This window comes from Calidris pugnax, unplaced genomic scaffold, assembly GCF_001431845.1.
Source record: "Calidris pugnax isolate Ruff unplaced genomic scaffold, ASM143184v1 scaffold24, whole genome shotgun sequence".
In the NCBI taxonomy this organism is placed as follows: Eukaryota; Metazoa; Chordata; class Aves; order Charadriiformes; family Scolopacidae; genus Calidris; species Calidris pugnax.
In genome coordinates, this window is record NW_015090922.1 from 22,355,627 (window position 1) to 22,371,142 (window position 15,516).

Sequence of the window (15,516 nt, forward strand, 5' to 3'; positions counted from 1 at the left end):
CTCTACACAATACTGAAGTAAGGATTTATGGTCAGAGGCTGTCCTGTGGACCTGGCACCAGTTACAACCTATTTTAAAACAAAGCAAAAAAAAAAATTATCTGTATGTAGTTTTTAACTACTTCATCTAAAACTATTCTCTGCCTGCTGAAAGAATGATGCCCTGTGCTACCCTCTTGCATTACAAATGTGTGTTACATGCACTGATTTAATCTCACTAAAAGCAGTCTCTGTGGTTACTTGGCAGACGGTCCTAGGATCTTGTGTTACAGGCAGCTGGAGGCTCAATCAGCATGCTTTCAGGTTTAGCAATTTTTTAATTTTTTTTTTTTAAAAGTGAATTAATCACTTGCAGGCTTGAACATGGAAGAGATGATTAATTCCACTTTAGTTCTATATGGAACCTGGCATAGTGTTTGAAAATCAAGGTGGCTACAGGTGTATGTTATCCTGTCATGGTTTTAACTGGGGTGGAGTTAATTTTCTTTCTAGTAGCTGCTGTGTTTTGGGTTTGAGTGAGAATGATGCTGATCCCTGCTTGGGACGGTCTGGGTAACTGCTCATTGGGTGGTTAAAGTGACTTGTGTTGTATTACTTAATAATGGTAAAAAATATACAGAATAAATATTATTATTATGGTTGGGTTTTTCCCTTTTCTGTTATTGTTTTATTGAACTCTCTTTATCTCAACCCATGAGTTGTTTTTTTTTTTTTTTTCCATTCCCCTCCTTTTCTCCTTCTCTCTACCCTACTGGGGGAGGGGAGTGAGCAAGTGAGCGGCTGAATGGTCCTAGTTGCTGACTGGGCTTAAACCATGACATCCCTAATTGTTTTTAAATATAGATTATGCCAGGAAGGCTTAATGACCACAGAAAAAGCAGAGAATCTTTAATGCTGAGCATAGATATCCTATCAGATCCACCAAATGCATCCTATTTCAGATGTACATCTCACTGAGATGAATTTAATAGATTTTTTTTTTTTCTGAACCACAAATGACCAATGCTTTTGATTTGCTTTGTACACGATCCTGCATTTAAGCCCCTTAACTGTGGTCATTTAACCATTCCCTCCATCCTTCCTGGCATAAGCATTTAGTGTTAATATTGTACAAAGAAACAGAAGTGGCCATAAGGACTGACCTGTTTAGAATTCAAGATAAACTTGATGATAAAAAAATATTTTAAAAGAAGAAATCACTAACAGTGGAAAGACGATTGAAAGATGTTGAAGTGGAACCTAATATAGAAAATGAAGATCTTTAAAATTAAATAATTCTGAAAGCTTTGGGTTAAAATCCAAAGTGAATAATGGAGGAAGTCTTATGTACGGAGGCTCCATTGTTTAATATTAATCTTGCTTGAATGAAGACTCTGGGATTCAGTCGGACTCTTTGCAGTGAACCATAATGAACTTCACTCAGCCTTCTCTGTAGCTTCATTGGCATTCGCTGTGAAAAATCTGGACAACAAGCAAATATGCATTACATCTAACAAAACTATGACACAAAGGTGAATTTTTATATATTTGTTTTAAGATTTAACTGCTTATCTGAAACCACTCTTACATATCTGCTAGTTGTCTTGCAGAATAAAACACATCAATCTAGGGGATTAGCTTCTACAGAAATTATTTTATATAACAGCTTTGGCTTCAAGGACAAACTGATAAGCATGTACATTGCAAGCTTATTTGATAGTTATTATTGATTTAGAAACTATTTTCTTTAAAGATGGGAAGTCTGATTAAAAAATTATTTCTAGACCTCTGTAAATATGTCTGTTAGAGGCAGGAATTTTAGAAGCAGGCCCTTTAAGAAATGAGCCCTTAAATCCATTTGTGGGTGACTTAGAAATGAAGAACTTCTTGCTGAACCCTTTGAACTATGCATCTAGATAGGTCTTGTGAAAAGCTCTGGTTTACTTTATGAAAGCTGTAACTTAATTTGTAGATTTAACAATTGCTCTGTAGCTGCTTCTTTAGGTGTCATATTTGGTGGCTATCTTGTTATTGGCATTAATAGGGCAGATTTAATAGAATCCTAGACTACCATAGGGAAAAAAGTAACTAAAGTAAAATAATCTCAAAAAGAAATACAGCTCTTTCATTTCTTTATAATAACCAAGGGGTATAAAGTTCCAGCAGTACTGTCTAGGATGTTGAATATATTACAAATGTTGCTTGAAACCATCCCTTGACATGAGACCTAATCTCCAATCGAATTAATTGCACCTACCAAAATGTATAATTTCTCCCTTCCCCACTTCTCATTTAATTACAATTTTCTCATTTGAGAAAAAATTTTCCGTCCTTGGGATCAGTGCAGCAGGGGGGCAGGTAATTACCCATATAAGATAAAGTAACTTTTTTTTTTTGGTCTTGTGTAAAAATTTGGATGGAACTTGACAGTGCTATTAGCATACGGAAAACCCGCAAACTGTCAACGTACATGTTGTACACTGTGGCATGTTGAGTTTGAACAGACTCTTTCAAGATTTTTGCTGCTCTGTTATTAGTTCATACTATAACATGTGGAGGTGGCAGGCATTTTCCAGCTCTGACTGCTTAGAGTTGTATGAGACCCTTGGGCATTTTCTGCTTTTATGGTTTTGCAGCTTTATAATGGAACTTGATGCCATAAAGTGCAAACACATAATGTTGTCCAATTGGAATCTAACCTGGAGTAATTTGTACACACTACCCCTTGTCTTTTCCATATGACTCTTTTGTAAAAAGGGAGTCTCCATTTTCTTTGTAGCTACTCTTTAAATACTGGAACACAAGCTCTCCTCTAAGCCATCTTTTCTCAAGGCTGAATAAACCCAGTTCTCTCAGCCTTTCCTCATATGACAGGCTTTCCTGTCTGTTCATGATCTTTGTGGCCCTTCTCTGAACATTTTTCAGCCTGTCCTCATCTTTTGGCATAATGAGGACTAAAACTGAACACCGTATTCCAGTTGTGGCCTGAGAAGTGCTGAGTAGAGTGAGATAATGACTTTCTCTCTCTGCTGGTGATGCCCTTGTTGATGCAACCCAGCATTCTGTTGGCTTTCTTTGCTGCAGCAGAACACTGTTCACTCATATTGAGCTTGTTGTCCATCAGGATTCCTTGGTCCCTTTCTGCAGAGCTTTTCCCCAGCTGGGTAGATCCTAGCCTGTGCTGCCCTCCTGGGTTATGTTTTTCCAAGTGCAAGACCTTACACTTGTCCTTATTGAACTTCATAAGGTTCTTGTTAGCCCACTCTTCCAGCCTATCCAGGTCTTCCTTGCAGGGTGGCTCTCTTCTGAATTGTGTACTTCCCTGCTCAGTTTGGTGTCATCAGCAAAATTCATCAGGATACATTTGATCCCATCATCCAGATTCCTTATGCCCAATATTGATCCCTGGAGGGGATCACATCAGTTTCTCTAGGAGGCAGCTGGGGGGGACCATATCAGCCTTGGAGAAATCCAGGTAGACAATGTCTACTGCTTGCCCTACATCAGCTGAGCAGGTTACTTCATTGTAGAAGGCGATGAGGTTTGTCAAGCATGGTTTGTCCTTGGTGAATCTGTGCTGGCTTTTCGCAATCACATGCTTCATTTGACTTGTCATAGCCCCAGGAGGATTCACTCGGTAACTTTTGCAGGAACTGAAGTAAGACTGATGGGCCTGTAATTTTCTGGATCCTCCTTTAGTCCCTTCTAGTAGATGAGGGTGACATTAGCCTTCCAGTTTTTCTGGGACATCCCCCAATCTCCACGATCTCTCAAAGATCATGGAGAGCAGCCTCACAGTGACATCAACCAGCTCTCTTAACACCCCTGCGTGGATAATGTCAGCATCAATTTGTAGGGGTCAGTCTTCTGTAATAGTTCACATACCAACTCTTCCTTCGCTGGTGGTGGACCTGTGTTTGCATCAAGAGTTTTTTTGTTCCTAAGGCCTGGGATTAATGTCAAGTGTATGGAAGCAGGTCTAAAAAAGATAAGTTACTAGATTCTTATGGAGTAATGGGTGTTTAAGTCAGGAGAGTTACTCTATAGAATTTCAATATTAAAAAGATGGACAATCAAATTTAAAACTCTAACAAAGTTATTTGCATTCTATGAGGGCATAGCAGTATTTCATGCTTTTTTCTTCTTTAACAATAAAGGAGAGAAGAGCAAAAAAAGCACCATGATCTTAGAGATTCCTGTGAGTTCAATAGCTCCTGAAATGCTGATGACTCTACTTGGAATTTATTCCCTTGGCTATTTGTGTTTTGCAAGGCAATGTCCAAATGCTGAGAGATGCTACCTGTCATTCAATTTCACTCATTCAGTAAAAGTAGTTTGTTGGTAATCCCTCGTCTGAGACTTAAAAGATGCTTATCTGCCCTTCTAGAAATGTGTAACTGAGATCTGATTGAACACCATTGAACACACTGAAACACACACTCACCCATTGAACACACTGAAATTTTGTTTGCTTATAAATTCCTCTGTCATGTAGCCCACTGTAGAAGTAAAAAGAATGACAAAACCCTAATGACTCTTAAACAGCATTATCTACAGCATCTTCCACCAGAGTTAGTGGGATTTTTTCCCATAGTTATGGACTTCATCTTTCTAATATGCATTTTAAAACTCATCTCCTTAGGGCAGATTTCAGTATTCCTGTTCTTAAAAGTATTTCTGCATATCATCTGCACAAATAAATAGGCAGCCATGGCTCCACAGCACAAGAGGGTTTTTTTGGACAAAATTCCCTACATTTTTTCTTATCCTGCAAAGGCATTTTGTTTCCAGTTTAAATTTTTATGGTTGACTGCTTCAACCTCTACTCTTACAGCTATGACCTTGTTACAGCAGAGATCCTGCATCAAAGAGGCATTTATTATAAGATGCTGTGACCTGCATTTCTTGCCTCATGTCTGCGTGCTGCCAGACACTCTTGAATACCAATAAAACAGGGATTTGCATTTCAATACATACTGCCCAACAGGCTAAACAGGGTCCCTTTTATGGTTCAGGTAGAAAACTCAAGTATCCCTTTAAAGAACACTGTTTTCAGACTGAAAGGGGCTTGATCTAACACTGTTCAAATATTTTTGTGTAAGTACCAGTTTTTAGAGTTATTGATCTTCCAATGACTTCCTTGAGAGTGTCAAGTTCTTAGTAAATTATTGCTTCTGAACACCTGTGCTTTCAACCAAGCGTTTGTGCTTTTGATTACTTTCTTATGGCCAGAATTCAGTACTCATAGAAATTGGTGGGGATATATTAAGAGTACACAGGAATATTAGTCATTAAATACCATTGCAGAGAGAAGGAGGTGGTAAAGAGCAAGAGGTTAGTTTAGGAATTCTGGACTCGCCATCCTGAGGAGCTGCTCTTTCTCTCCACTTTTGATAGACAAAGCTTCAGTGCACTATGTAAGCGAACTGAGCCTGCAGTTGTGTGATGGGGATTTCCCCCCATAAACATGTCTGTGGATTATTTTAATAGCCATCAGGTAAAACTTTTAAGTTCCTAATATTTGGGCGCGGGGAAATGGAAGTGGAACTTCTTGCCTTACCTTCTGTTCAGGAAGTAGTCTCCATTTGATTATATAAAGCATTTACCTGAGCTAGTATAAATGTAGAATGGTGCATGTATAATTCTGTAATTATTTTCTAATTCTTGCTAAGATCTTGTTTAGATACACATTCAGTGTATTTTCAGCGTATTAGGTCCTGAAAAAGGGAATGAAGGACTTCCTCTCAACTTCATTTACCAAAAACAACAGTCACCAACTAAACAAACCTTAAGTCTTTTGGAAACCCTGTAGCTTGCATTTGCTAGTCCAATTTCTCTTTCAAGCCATGAAAATGAAATTCTATAGCAATGACTTACACAAGAAAAAAACCCCACAAAGCTGTACAAAACTGTGAAAGCAGTATGCCTTGCCTTCTGCATGCCCAGCAGTATCTACATATCTTTGTGATGAAGGTTTAAAGATAACACTGCCAAAAAATGTGCATATTCATTGTTTCATTTCAAAGAGAGCCATGACAAGAATGTGGCATGTTTTCCTTTAGAGTGGCAAATCCTTTCTGTTAATCAAGAAAGCTCTCTAAACTCATCATCTGTAAAAAGAGATCCTCTAATAGTTACAGGATAAACTGACTTTCTTAGAGATTTTAAAGCATGTCCTACTGCAGCATATGTGGTTAATAATATGCTGGTTTTGCTGTTGAATGCTTTGACATGGAGGTTATGTGTTGCTCTAGATTTTGTTATTCTTAGTTGCGTTCCTAAAATCCATGTTGCTGGTGCTTGAGTGTGCTAGTGTTAACTTGTCTTCCTTAGATGCTGATCCTTTTTTCAAAGTGAGATCAGGTATCTGTGATATCCTTTGAAAGTTTCTGCTGGATGTAATGATTATTCTCTCTTTGGCAGTGAAATTTGAACATTTAACCTTCTCACAGCTATATAAATGCATGTTATGACAAATACGAATGTACTTGAAGAAATGAAATGCTGTGTGTATGCATTACAAAATACTTGTGCTTCATATTGGATAAAATGTACACAAATTTGGGCATAGATATTTGTATAACCTCACAGAGTGCTATGAACTACTCCCTTTTTCTTGTTTAAGAGGCTGTGTATATGGGCTTGATGACTGAATCATTACAGATTTCATGTGACTGACTCATGCCTGATAGGCAGCTTGGTTTTTGATCATCAAATTTCACAGACCGTTAAAACAGAAATCCTTATATCCTAATCAGGACAGAATTGCCTTGTCTCGATTAAGTCATAAAAGTGTCTGGATAACGTCATGCTGAGAGCTGAAAATAATCTGTGATTTGTCACAACATGTTAATAACTGTGTAGTGGGGTTGAGGTGGACAGAAAAGGAAGAGAGTGCACAAACAACTGAAGCGAAGCCTGTCATACTTTTATGATAGCAGCAAGATGGGAAAGGACACTCAAAATAATCCAGTGTCTTCTGGATGGGACTTCTTCGGCAACCTGATGCTTTGCTTTCCTGGTTGTTGTTTGGAATGCAAAAAAAAAATGTAAAAAAAAATTGGAAAGTTGGAATTTACCTAGTCATTTTGTTCACATTAAAGGTGCATATCTATGCTTTCAGTTGTTGAAGGCTTTCTTTGACTTCAGTGTCAATTCTGAGTTCACTAGGTTTCTAACAGATTTTATTATTTCTGATTATCAGCTTTTTCTTTAGAAAAAACAACAAAACCAAACCCACAAAAATCCCCAACGCCACCTCCTCTCGCACCCTCCAGTTGCCAACCAAAAAACCCACCTTGGAGCATGATCTCTCACTTAATGAACTAATGTTTAGGAAGAAGTATTAGCTTGGTCTCTCTTTTTTTTTTTTTTTTTTTTTTCCCCCCCTTTCTCTCTTTTTACAAAATGTAGCAATTCTTAATTTCGGGTAGAAGGAAATTTTTTTTTTTTTTTTTTTTTTTTCCCCTCCTTGTCCTACTTCTTGGCCATTACACATCATGGGTCAGATACTAGCACCTTACTCTGAGTAGTTCTGAAGTTAGTGATACTGTTTGAGTTAATAGTTAGTGAGTAATGGGATGTCACTCAGACAACTACAACTTGTTGGTGCTGATTAATCTGCTACCAAAGGAAACTTATCAAGAGAACTTCAGTCCAACTTGCAGTATTTGTGAGTAACTTAATTAATTTTCTTTATTTTTCTTACAGGAATTGTTTCAATTATGACTCTCACTGTTCTTGCCTATGAACGCTACATCCGAGTAGTCCATGCAAAAGTGATTGACTTCTCTTGGTCTTGGCGGGCTATCACATACATCTGGCTCTACTCATTAGCCTGGACTGGTGCACCTCTTTTGGGCTGGAACAGATACACACTGGAAATTCATGGATTAGGTTGCTCAGTGGACTGGAAGTCAAAAGACCCTAATGATATCTCCTTTGTGCTCCTTTTTTTCCTTGGCTGTCTAGTAGCACCTGTTGGGATCATGGCCTATTGCTATGGTCACATAATATATGCAGTAAGAATGGTAAGTTAATTCAAATGAGATTTCTCTGAATGTAATATTTTCAGTGAAAAATGTTGATGCTGTATATTAAGCTTGGATCAGAGTCTAAATTTGCACTCTCACTTCCTCTTCAAACTTTTGAATGTTTAGTGTTCATCCATGTCAGGCACCACTAGAAAGGATTTGAGTAGTAGGGTTTGAGGAGAGCCAACCTAGAGCTACCAAGGTCTATTTTTAGTGTAGTTTTAGTGGGAGGCAGGTTAGGGAACTGCCCATGCTCACTAATCCACATCAGATTCTCCCTTGAAAAAGGGAAAAAAAAACAACCCAACCCTCTGTTAACAGTTTTTCTTGATTAAAGAATTCTCTCTCCTCCTCACCACTCTTGAGAAGATAACCCTGTAAAACTCTTCCAAATGGAGAAGCCTGGTTAAAACAGTTTTTTATGTTAGGGCAACCTATTTTAATTCAGTCCATATTTTTAGTGTCAGAAAGTGTTAATGTTTGAGGGTAACTGGTCAACAGCGCTGACGCAACTGGTAACTGTTACGGAGAGCGCTCATGTACGTGTACCATCTTTTTCTCATTTTATGACTTGCTCAAGTAACACTGGGAACCTGCTGCCCAGTATTCTGCTTTAAATAGATATTTCATAATTTTAGGGTAACAAACTAAGTAGCGGAGCAGTACAGAGAAGTCAATTTATGAAATTTTCTTCTCTAAAGGTTGCTGAACACACAAATCTACAGGATTGTCTAACTAGTCAGGCAAAGGACCACTAAATGTAAACTGAACTTGCTTATAGCAGTGGATGAGGGCAAGTTAGTTTTCTGAAATACTTACAGTGATAAGTGCAGCATGTTTTGTTACATCATCAGATTTGCTGTTTTCCAGTAGATTTGCTATACTATTTTTCCTCAAATTATGTTCTTACACTTAATAGACATAAAGTCTGGCAAATATGATGTAAACTTGCAGAAGAATTGCACTTCGCAAGATAAGGTGTATAGTGTTTGCACCTAAAACTAAAATAATGAATTAATTAAAAATAGATGTAGAACTATTCAGTTTCAAGTAATATATAGAACTATTTTACTTTACCATTTTGTATTTTTTCTTCTACAGCTTCGTTGTGTGGAAGATTTTCAGACTGTTCAAGTGATCAAGCTTCTAAAATATGAAAAGAAGGTGGCTAAAATGTGTTTCTTAATGATCTCCACGTTCCTTATTTGTTGGATGCCCTATGCAGTGGTCTCTCTCCTGATAACATATGGCTATAGCAACCTTGTAACTCCAACAGTAGCTATCATCCCATCTTTCTTTGCCAAGTCAAGCACTGCTTATAATCCAGTCATCTATATTTTCATGAGTAGAAAGGTAGGTACATTAAAGTTTTCTTATTAGTAGCTGATACCACAGTGGTGGAGTTTAGATCTGATTTACTTTCATCTGTACATTCTAGATTTTCTTTAAGATTTGAATAGCTAGGATAAATGGTAAAGATCTAGTAGACTTAAAGTCTCTGACAGTGCTTAAAGTACTGCCTTATCAGAAATTGGATTTTAAGTTTCTGAATTCACACATGACTACTCATATGAAAGGGAGGGAAAGGAGTGTAAAAAGTTAAGTGTCTAGCTTTGACAGTTTAGCTGTGAAATGGATTATAACTAGAAAACCTTATCTGAATTGCTCCCATGCTAAAACAGAACTCCATCATATATTTCAAATATTACATAGTATTTCAAATGTTACAGCAGTAACATTTTTCAGAGCTTCATTGTATTAAAAGCCAGAATCTTATGTGGATGACGGTCAAAATTTTTTTGGAGGCAAATTATATACTGTTAAGACTACTTATCTATGAGAAATAAATTTTTATTTTTGTCTGCTTTTGTAGTCTTCATTGTGAAAAGTAGACTGCTGATGTAATGGGGGTAAGTAGCTCACTTCAGTGCTCTATAGAGCAAAGAGAGAATGGAAGTATTTGGAGTTATCAGTGGCATGTCCAATATGTGGAAGCTAGAAAACTATACATCTTTCTGTAAATCATCAGTACTTTGAAGATAACCACTGAATGTAGTTAAGCGGTATTGGTGAATTTGCTTAGACATTAAAATAGCTTCACTAGAACCAGAACACTGACTAGAAGTGTAATATGCATATTGTAAGCTTCTGAAATCAAGGTTGTATAGAGTTAGAAATATCTGGAGCTTATTATAATAACGTGGTAAAGGTAGAAAACCATGAGTGATTGCTAGAAGGATTTCCCTGGGTTTTCACTACCTTTTAGCTCATTATAGAGATGGAATTTTCTGTGATTTCCTACACTGGTTTGCAATTGCCAGGCAGCAGCCTGCACCAAGGCAACCAAGTCAGTGGGTTCGATCAGCCAGGTGGGCAGCCAGGCAAAGGCTGGAATGCAGCTCAAGCCAGGACAGAGGGCAAGGGTGAGCTTAAACACCGTTCCTTAGTGAAGGCAACAAGCTGCCAATGTGGCATCTTGCAGCTCTTCCCCTACAGCTCACTTCACAGTAGTGATCCAAGGTTACATGGCTGCACAATATCAGAGCTGGCCTGGATATGGGGAGCTAACAACAATCATGTTAAAAAAGGCAGGCACAATGCCAGAGAAGTCACAGCCAGCATAGGAACGAATCATATTGGAGATGCATTGAGAAGTACTTCTCACTCATGTCTAATTCCAGATTAAGACTAAAATGATAATATTTTTGTTTATCTTCTGGGTTATTTTGCCCTCAGAAGGAATCTTAAAACCAATTCTTCTCTATAATATCCTTCCTCTATCTGACCTGTTTTAACATGCTAGTGCCTTCTCACTTTCATGCTATTCAGAGGTCCACATAATCTCTGAAATCTTCAAGGCCTCCACATGACCATTGTTGTGTGCCAGATTATCTTTCTCTATCATCTTGTAATTTTCTAGGTCCCCTTCCCAACAGGATTTATTCCCTCCCCTGTGTCAGAGTATTAATTTCCTCTAATAAAACCTTGTTCCAAACCAGCATGTCAGAGACTTCTTGCATAATAGCTGGAAAAACAAAGTCACTGGCTTTAGAATAATCCTTAACACAGCTAGATGGAAGGCTGTTAAGACAAACGTCCTACTCCCTTTTCACAGAGAAGGTGGGTTGTTGTTCCCCTGCCTCATTTGTTGTTGTGGGCTTTTTGTTTTTTTAAGTCCTCTCCATACATTCCAGGCATGTCTTGTTATGGGTTATTAAGAGAAGAGGAAGCTGCCCACTTTTTACTTGTAAAACCAGAGAGTTTCCACAAAGGATCATATGTGAGCTTTAGATGTGTAGAGACATCGAGCTACTGAATGAGTGCGTCCTTTAACTACCACCTACCTGAAATCTTTGTTTTGTGAAGGGCAGAACATAATTGGAACCTTTAAAACAGCTCTACTACTGGAACTGTCATTCTATATACTGATACAAGCTTTCACTGAATACCTTGAGTTACCTAGTCAAAAGGTAGAATAGACTTGTATCATAAGTGGCTTCTAGTTAGCTGGAAGACTTCTGTTCTTTCCATGTTTAATGGGAAGATCTTATTTCTCTGTTACCAGCCATTGAAATGTCATTTTACATCTGTGACATTCAATGCTTTTGTTAAAATTCCATACCCTGGAGTAATTTAAAGGAAGAAAATGTCACTTTGTATCCTGTTCCTCCCCTTGTTCCTTCCTTCTGCATCTTCCTGTAAATGCATCTTCCTGCAAATGTTTCTGAGAATATTTGTTCCCCCTGGCTACGATGTTCTTTGAATACAGGATCAATATGTATAAACCACTCAGGAGCCTAGTCCTCTTCTTTGCAGATGGTGGGTTGCAGATCTTGCTGCTGGTAAAATATTAAGTTGCGTTTCAGTGCCCTCTGCTGGCTAGGTGATCCTGTTCAGCTCCTTGCTGTAGAGAAAAAAGCACCCACTGAAAAGCCACCATGTTTGTTACAGCACTGAAACTGATTCAGAACAAGGTGGAGATATGCAAAAATCTGTTGAGTCATTTACTGTACCGCTGTCTTCACTGGTTTGTACATGACAGTGAGCACTTAAGAAGCTGTAACTTCATTCTATTTATTCTCTCTTGCAGTTTCGTCAATGCCTTTTGCAACTCCTGTGCTTTCGTCTGATGAGATTCCAGAGGACCATGAAAGAGACTCCAGCAACAAGGAATGACAGACCAATACGACCAATAGTTATGTCTCAGAAAGAAGGGGACAGGCCAAAGAAGAAAGTGACTTTTAGCTCTTCCTCTATCATTTTTATTATCACCAGTGATGATACTCAGCAAGTAGATGACAACAGTAAACACAGTGGGACAAAAGTAAATGTCATCCAAGTAAAGCCTCTATAGGGATGAGCTAAAGGGATGCGAGAATGAGATGGACTTCAGCCAGTAGACTGTTTAGGTTGCAGACTGGTTTCAGTGGCAGTGTCCATGGGCTGCCAAAGGAAACCAGATACTTAAGCTGTGAAATACAGAAGGGAATCTGCATCTGAAGTGTTGCAGGCAGTTCAGTTTTGGTCACAGTACTGAAATCTCTGCATCTGTGCCAAAATTGCTGATGGATGTCTTTGCTCTAAGTTTCTTAAAGTATATTGTAGGATTGCCGGTCAGGCTGGAGAAACGTGCTGACAGAAATGTTACGAAGTTCAGCAGGGGCAAGAGCAAAGTCCTGTGCTTGGGAAGGAAGAGCAATGCTGCAGCACAGCAGGCTGGGCCCTAGCTGCCTGGGATGCAGCTCTGTGGAAAAAGATGTGGAGTCCTGTTGCTCCATGAGCAGGACACGAACCTGCAGTGTGCCCTGGCAGCCAGGAAGAGCACCAGCATCCCAGGCTGTACTGACAGAGTCGGAGCCAGTAGTCTGAAGTGATTATGCCCTCAACTCAGCCCTCCATTAGACCACATCTAGATACTGCATCCCATTTTGGGACCCCAATGCAAGCAAAACATCTGTAAACTGGGGTGAGTTTTGTGGAGTCCCCCAAGACTGTCAGTGGCTGTAGTACTTGGCCTGTGAGGAGAGGCTGGGGGAGCTGCGCTTGACCAGTGTAGAAATCAAGCGTCTTCCAGTAGAGATGGGGAGTTTTTCAATATGATGGAGCCAGGCTCTTCAGAGCAATTCACAGTAGAAGCATCACAGGTAATGAGCATGGATCTAAATAACAGAGATTTGGATGGGATATAAGGACAGCAAACCCTGGGGACAGCAAAACAGTGGAACAAGTGAGACTGAAGATTTCCTAAGGTTCCTTCCAGCTTCAGTTATCCTGTGATCCCTGAACTGCCAGCATTCCCAGTGCACAGAGTTATCAGGAAAGAAGGAGGAATGTTTGAAGTTGACTGCAGTTTAGTTGGTTGCAGTTGAACTGGTGCTTTGCAGGGTGGGGAGCGGGAAAAGTGATGTCAAAAATGACTGGGGTTATTGTTAAACCAGAAGCCCCCAGAAAGCTGTCCCTGTGTACTCAGCAAACCATTCTCTTGGTGCTACCTGTTAGGACCCCTGAGGTACATAGTGAAGAAAATCATGCAAATCAAAGCACCAATGAAAAAAGGTCAGTGAAAAGGGAGAACTGGAATTTCTATTTTTTTGTTATGATATGTGAATTATGTATCTTTATCTTGCATTCATTTATTCTGTACATGGACCAGAAGCGTCATCCTATATTAACCCTGAACCTGCTCTGGCACTTGCTGAAATTAACAGTTAGAGAAGAGCAGGGTAACTTTTGTCTGAGTTGCAATGTGAGTAATGATTATCTTGGAGCTCAGTAAACAGCACAGATAGAGATATTTCTCCCCACATTTGTTAAGCGTTACTGGTATAAAATGACAACAGGATTCTGCCCCAGACACAGCTTTCTGCCAGCATTGGTTGAGTAAGTTAGAGAACTAATTTTGAATTTCAGCAGCTGGTTCTCTATCACACTCCTTGGACTAGTGTAATTTCTCTGCCTCAGTCTGCTAAATGGGCAGTGTGGAACTGTAACATGCAGTTTTTCCGTCTCTGTGAAAGCTATAAGAAAAGCTTCTCCTGTGGACAAATTTTCTGAGAGGGAACATGCTGAATAACTATTGGTCCTGCAGTCAAAAATAAAACTTAAAAAATAGATAGGAGAAAGTCAGGGTCTAAATGTAGAAGCTTTCATCTAGTTCCTGGGAGTAGGGAGTGACCTCAACTCAGAACAAGTGACTGACTTTGTGCCTTTGCTTCTGAAAAGGCAAATTCCTTTTATTGCACCCTTCTAAATCTTTAGCACTGGTAAACTGGCTCTTTGTTATGTTTAGAAGTGCATCCAGAGTCCATCGTTCTCTAGATTAGATTGTATAATCTGAGAGGAAACAGGCAATAACTACTTGTCTGTTTCTTTCATATTTATTTTTGTTTTGCTACAAATGCATAGGTAAGTTGTCTTGCGATGTCAAAGATCTGCACTTACTAAAGCATGTTCATTGCAATGTCAAGAACTACATTTTCAGACAGTGATCACTACATCTATGCACGTTTATATTTACAAAGGGAGAAAGATGGACATTAGCACTCCATGTAATGATTCTGTCCTATTTACAAAATGTTTGGCATTTTTGTATTTTCTGTGTATTGAGTTTTCAGTGAGTGATTAAATGTACCTTATTTATATCAATGTGTTCTTGGTGAGATTTTTTTTTTTTTCCCCACTAAGAGAGGAAAGCTAAGAGGTTTGGTATCATCACTTGTTGGATGCAGCTTGAGGGGTAACATTAGACCCTGAGAAAGCAAAGCAACAGCTTTTTAAGATTCTAGTTGACCTATGTGAAGAACAAGTATAGGGTCTGTAAAAAGAAACTATACACTGTTCAGATTTATGAAAGTAAAATCTGAGTAATTAGCGATAACAGTGTATGATTTTTTTTAATCATTGATGTACAAGATATTTGCCACTGCAATACATAGCACACTAACAACTATATAACAATATATGAAAACGAAACAATTAAAAATGTTGTAAATTTGTGATCTTGGCTACTTTGTGTAAATTTGGTGCCTGAAATGATAAATTTTGTGAACTCTTTGAAGTAACTTGTTCTTATAGCGTGTAAAGTGTCACTAGCTTTTTAAGTGTGGCCATGTGAAGCTAGCATGCTGCAGTCCTATTTGCTCATCTTTGAAGCTTAACGATTTTCTTTGGGTAACTGCAGCACTGATGCAAAACTCACACCCTGCTACAGAATTTAAGCAGTCAGTCTTTGAGTGTCACCAGGTTATTTACAGATTTGTTATATCTTTTTTTTTTAAATTTCAAGTCTGTCTTTGGTCTATTCTGGGGTTGTTATAACTGGCTAGTTTATTACAGTGGAGACACAGAGACTTATGCAGGACCTTTCTCTCCCATTGCAGGGAATGTAAGAGGAAGATGGTTAGCGTTAATGTTTGGACCATTAGCTGTTCCTAAAGTAACAGAAATGCAGAATAAGAAGGAGGAGAAAGTGCGAAGGGCAAAAGGTTAAGAAAAGAGGAGAAAAG

At 38.7% G+C, this 15,516-nt stretch overlaps 1 protein-coding gene across 1 annotated transcript in view; it reads left to right on the forward strand.

The window, feature by feature from the left end:
• The window catches only part of OPN3 (opsin 3), a 15,852-nt gene extending 1,200 nt beyond the window's left edge, over window positions 1–14,652 (forward strand). The window contains exons 2-4 of the mRNA XM_014950548.1: window positions 7,689–8,008; window positions 9,113–9,364; window positions 12,102–14,652. Of these exons, the coding sequence (XP_014806034.1) occupies window positions 7,689–8,008; window positions 9,113–9,364; window positions 12,102–12,365 (836 nt within the window). The 3' untranslated portion in view covers window positions 12,366–14,652. The remainder of the gene's footprint in view (window positions 1–7,688; window positions 8,009–9,112; window positions 9,365–12,101) is intronic.
• Window positions 14,653–15,516: the final 864 nt, after the last annotated feature.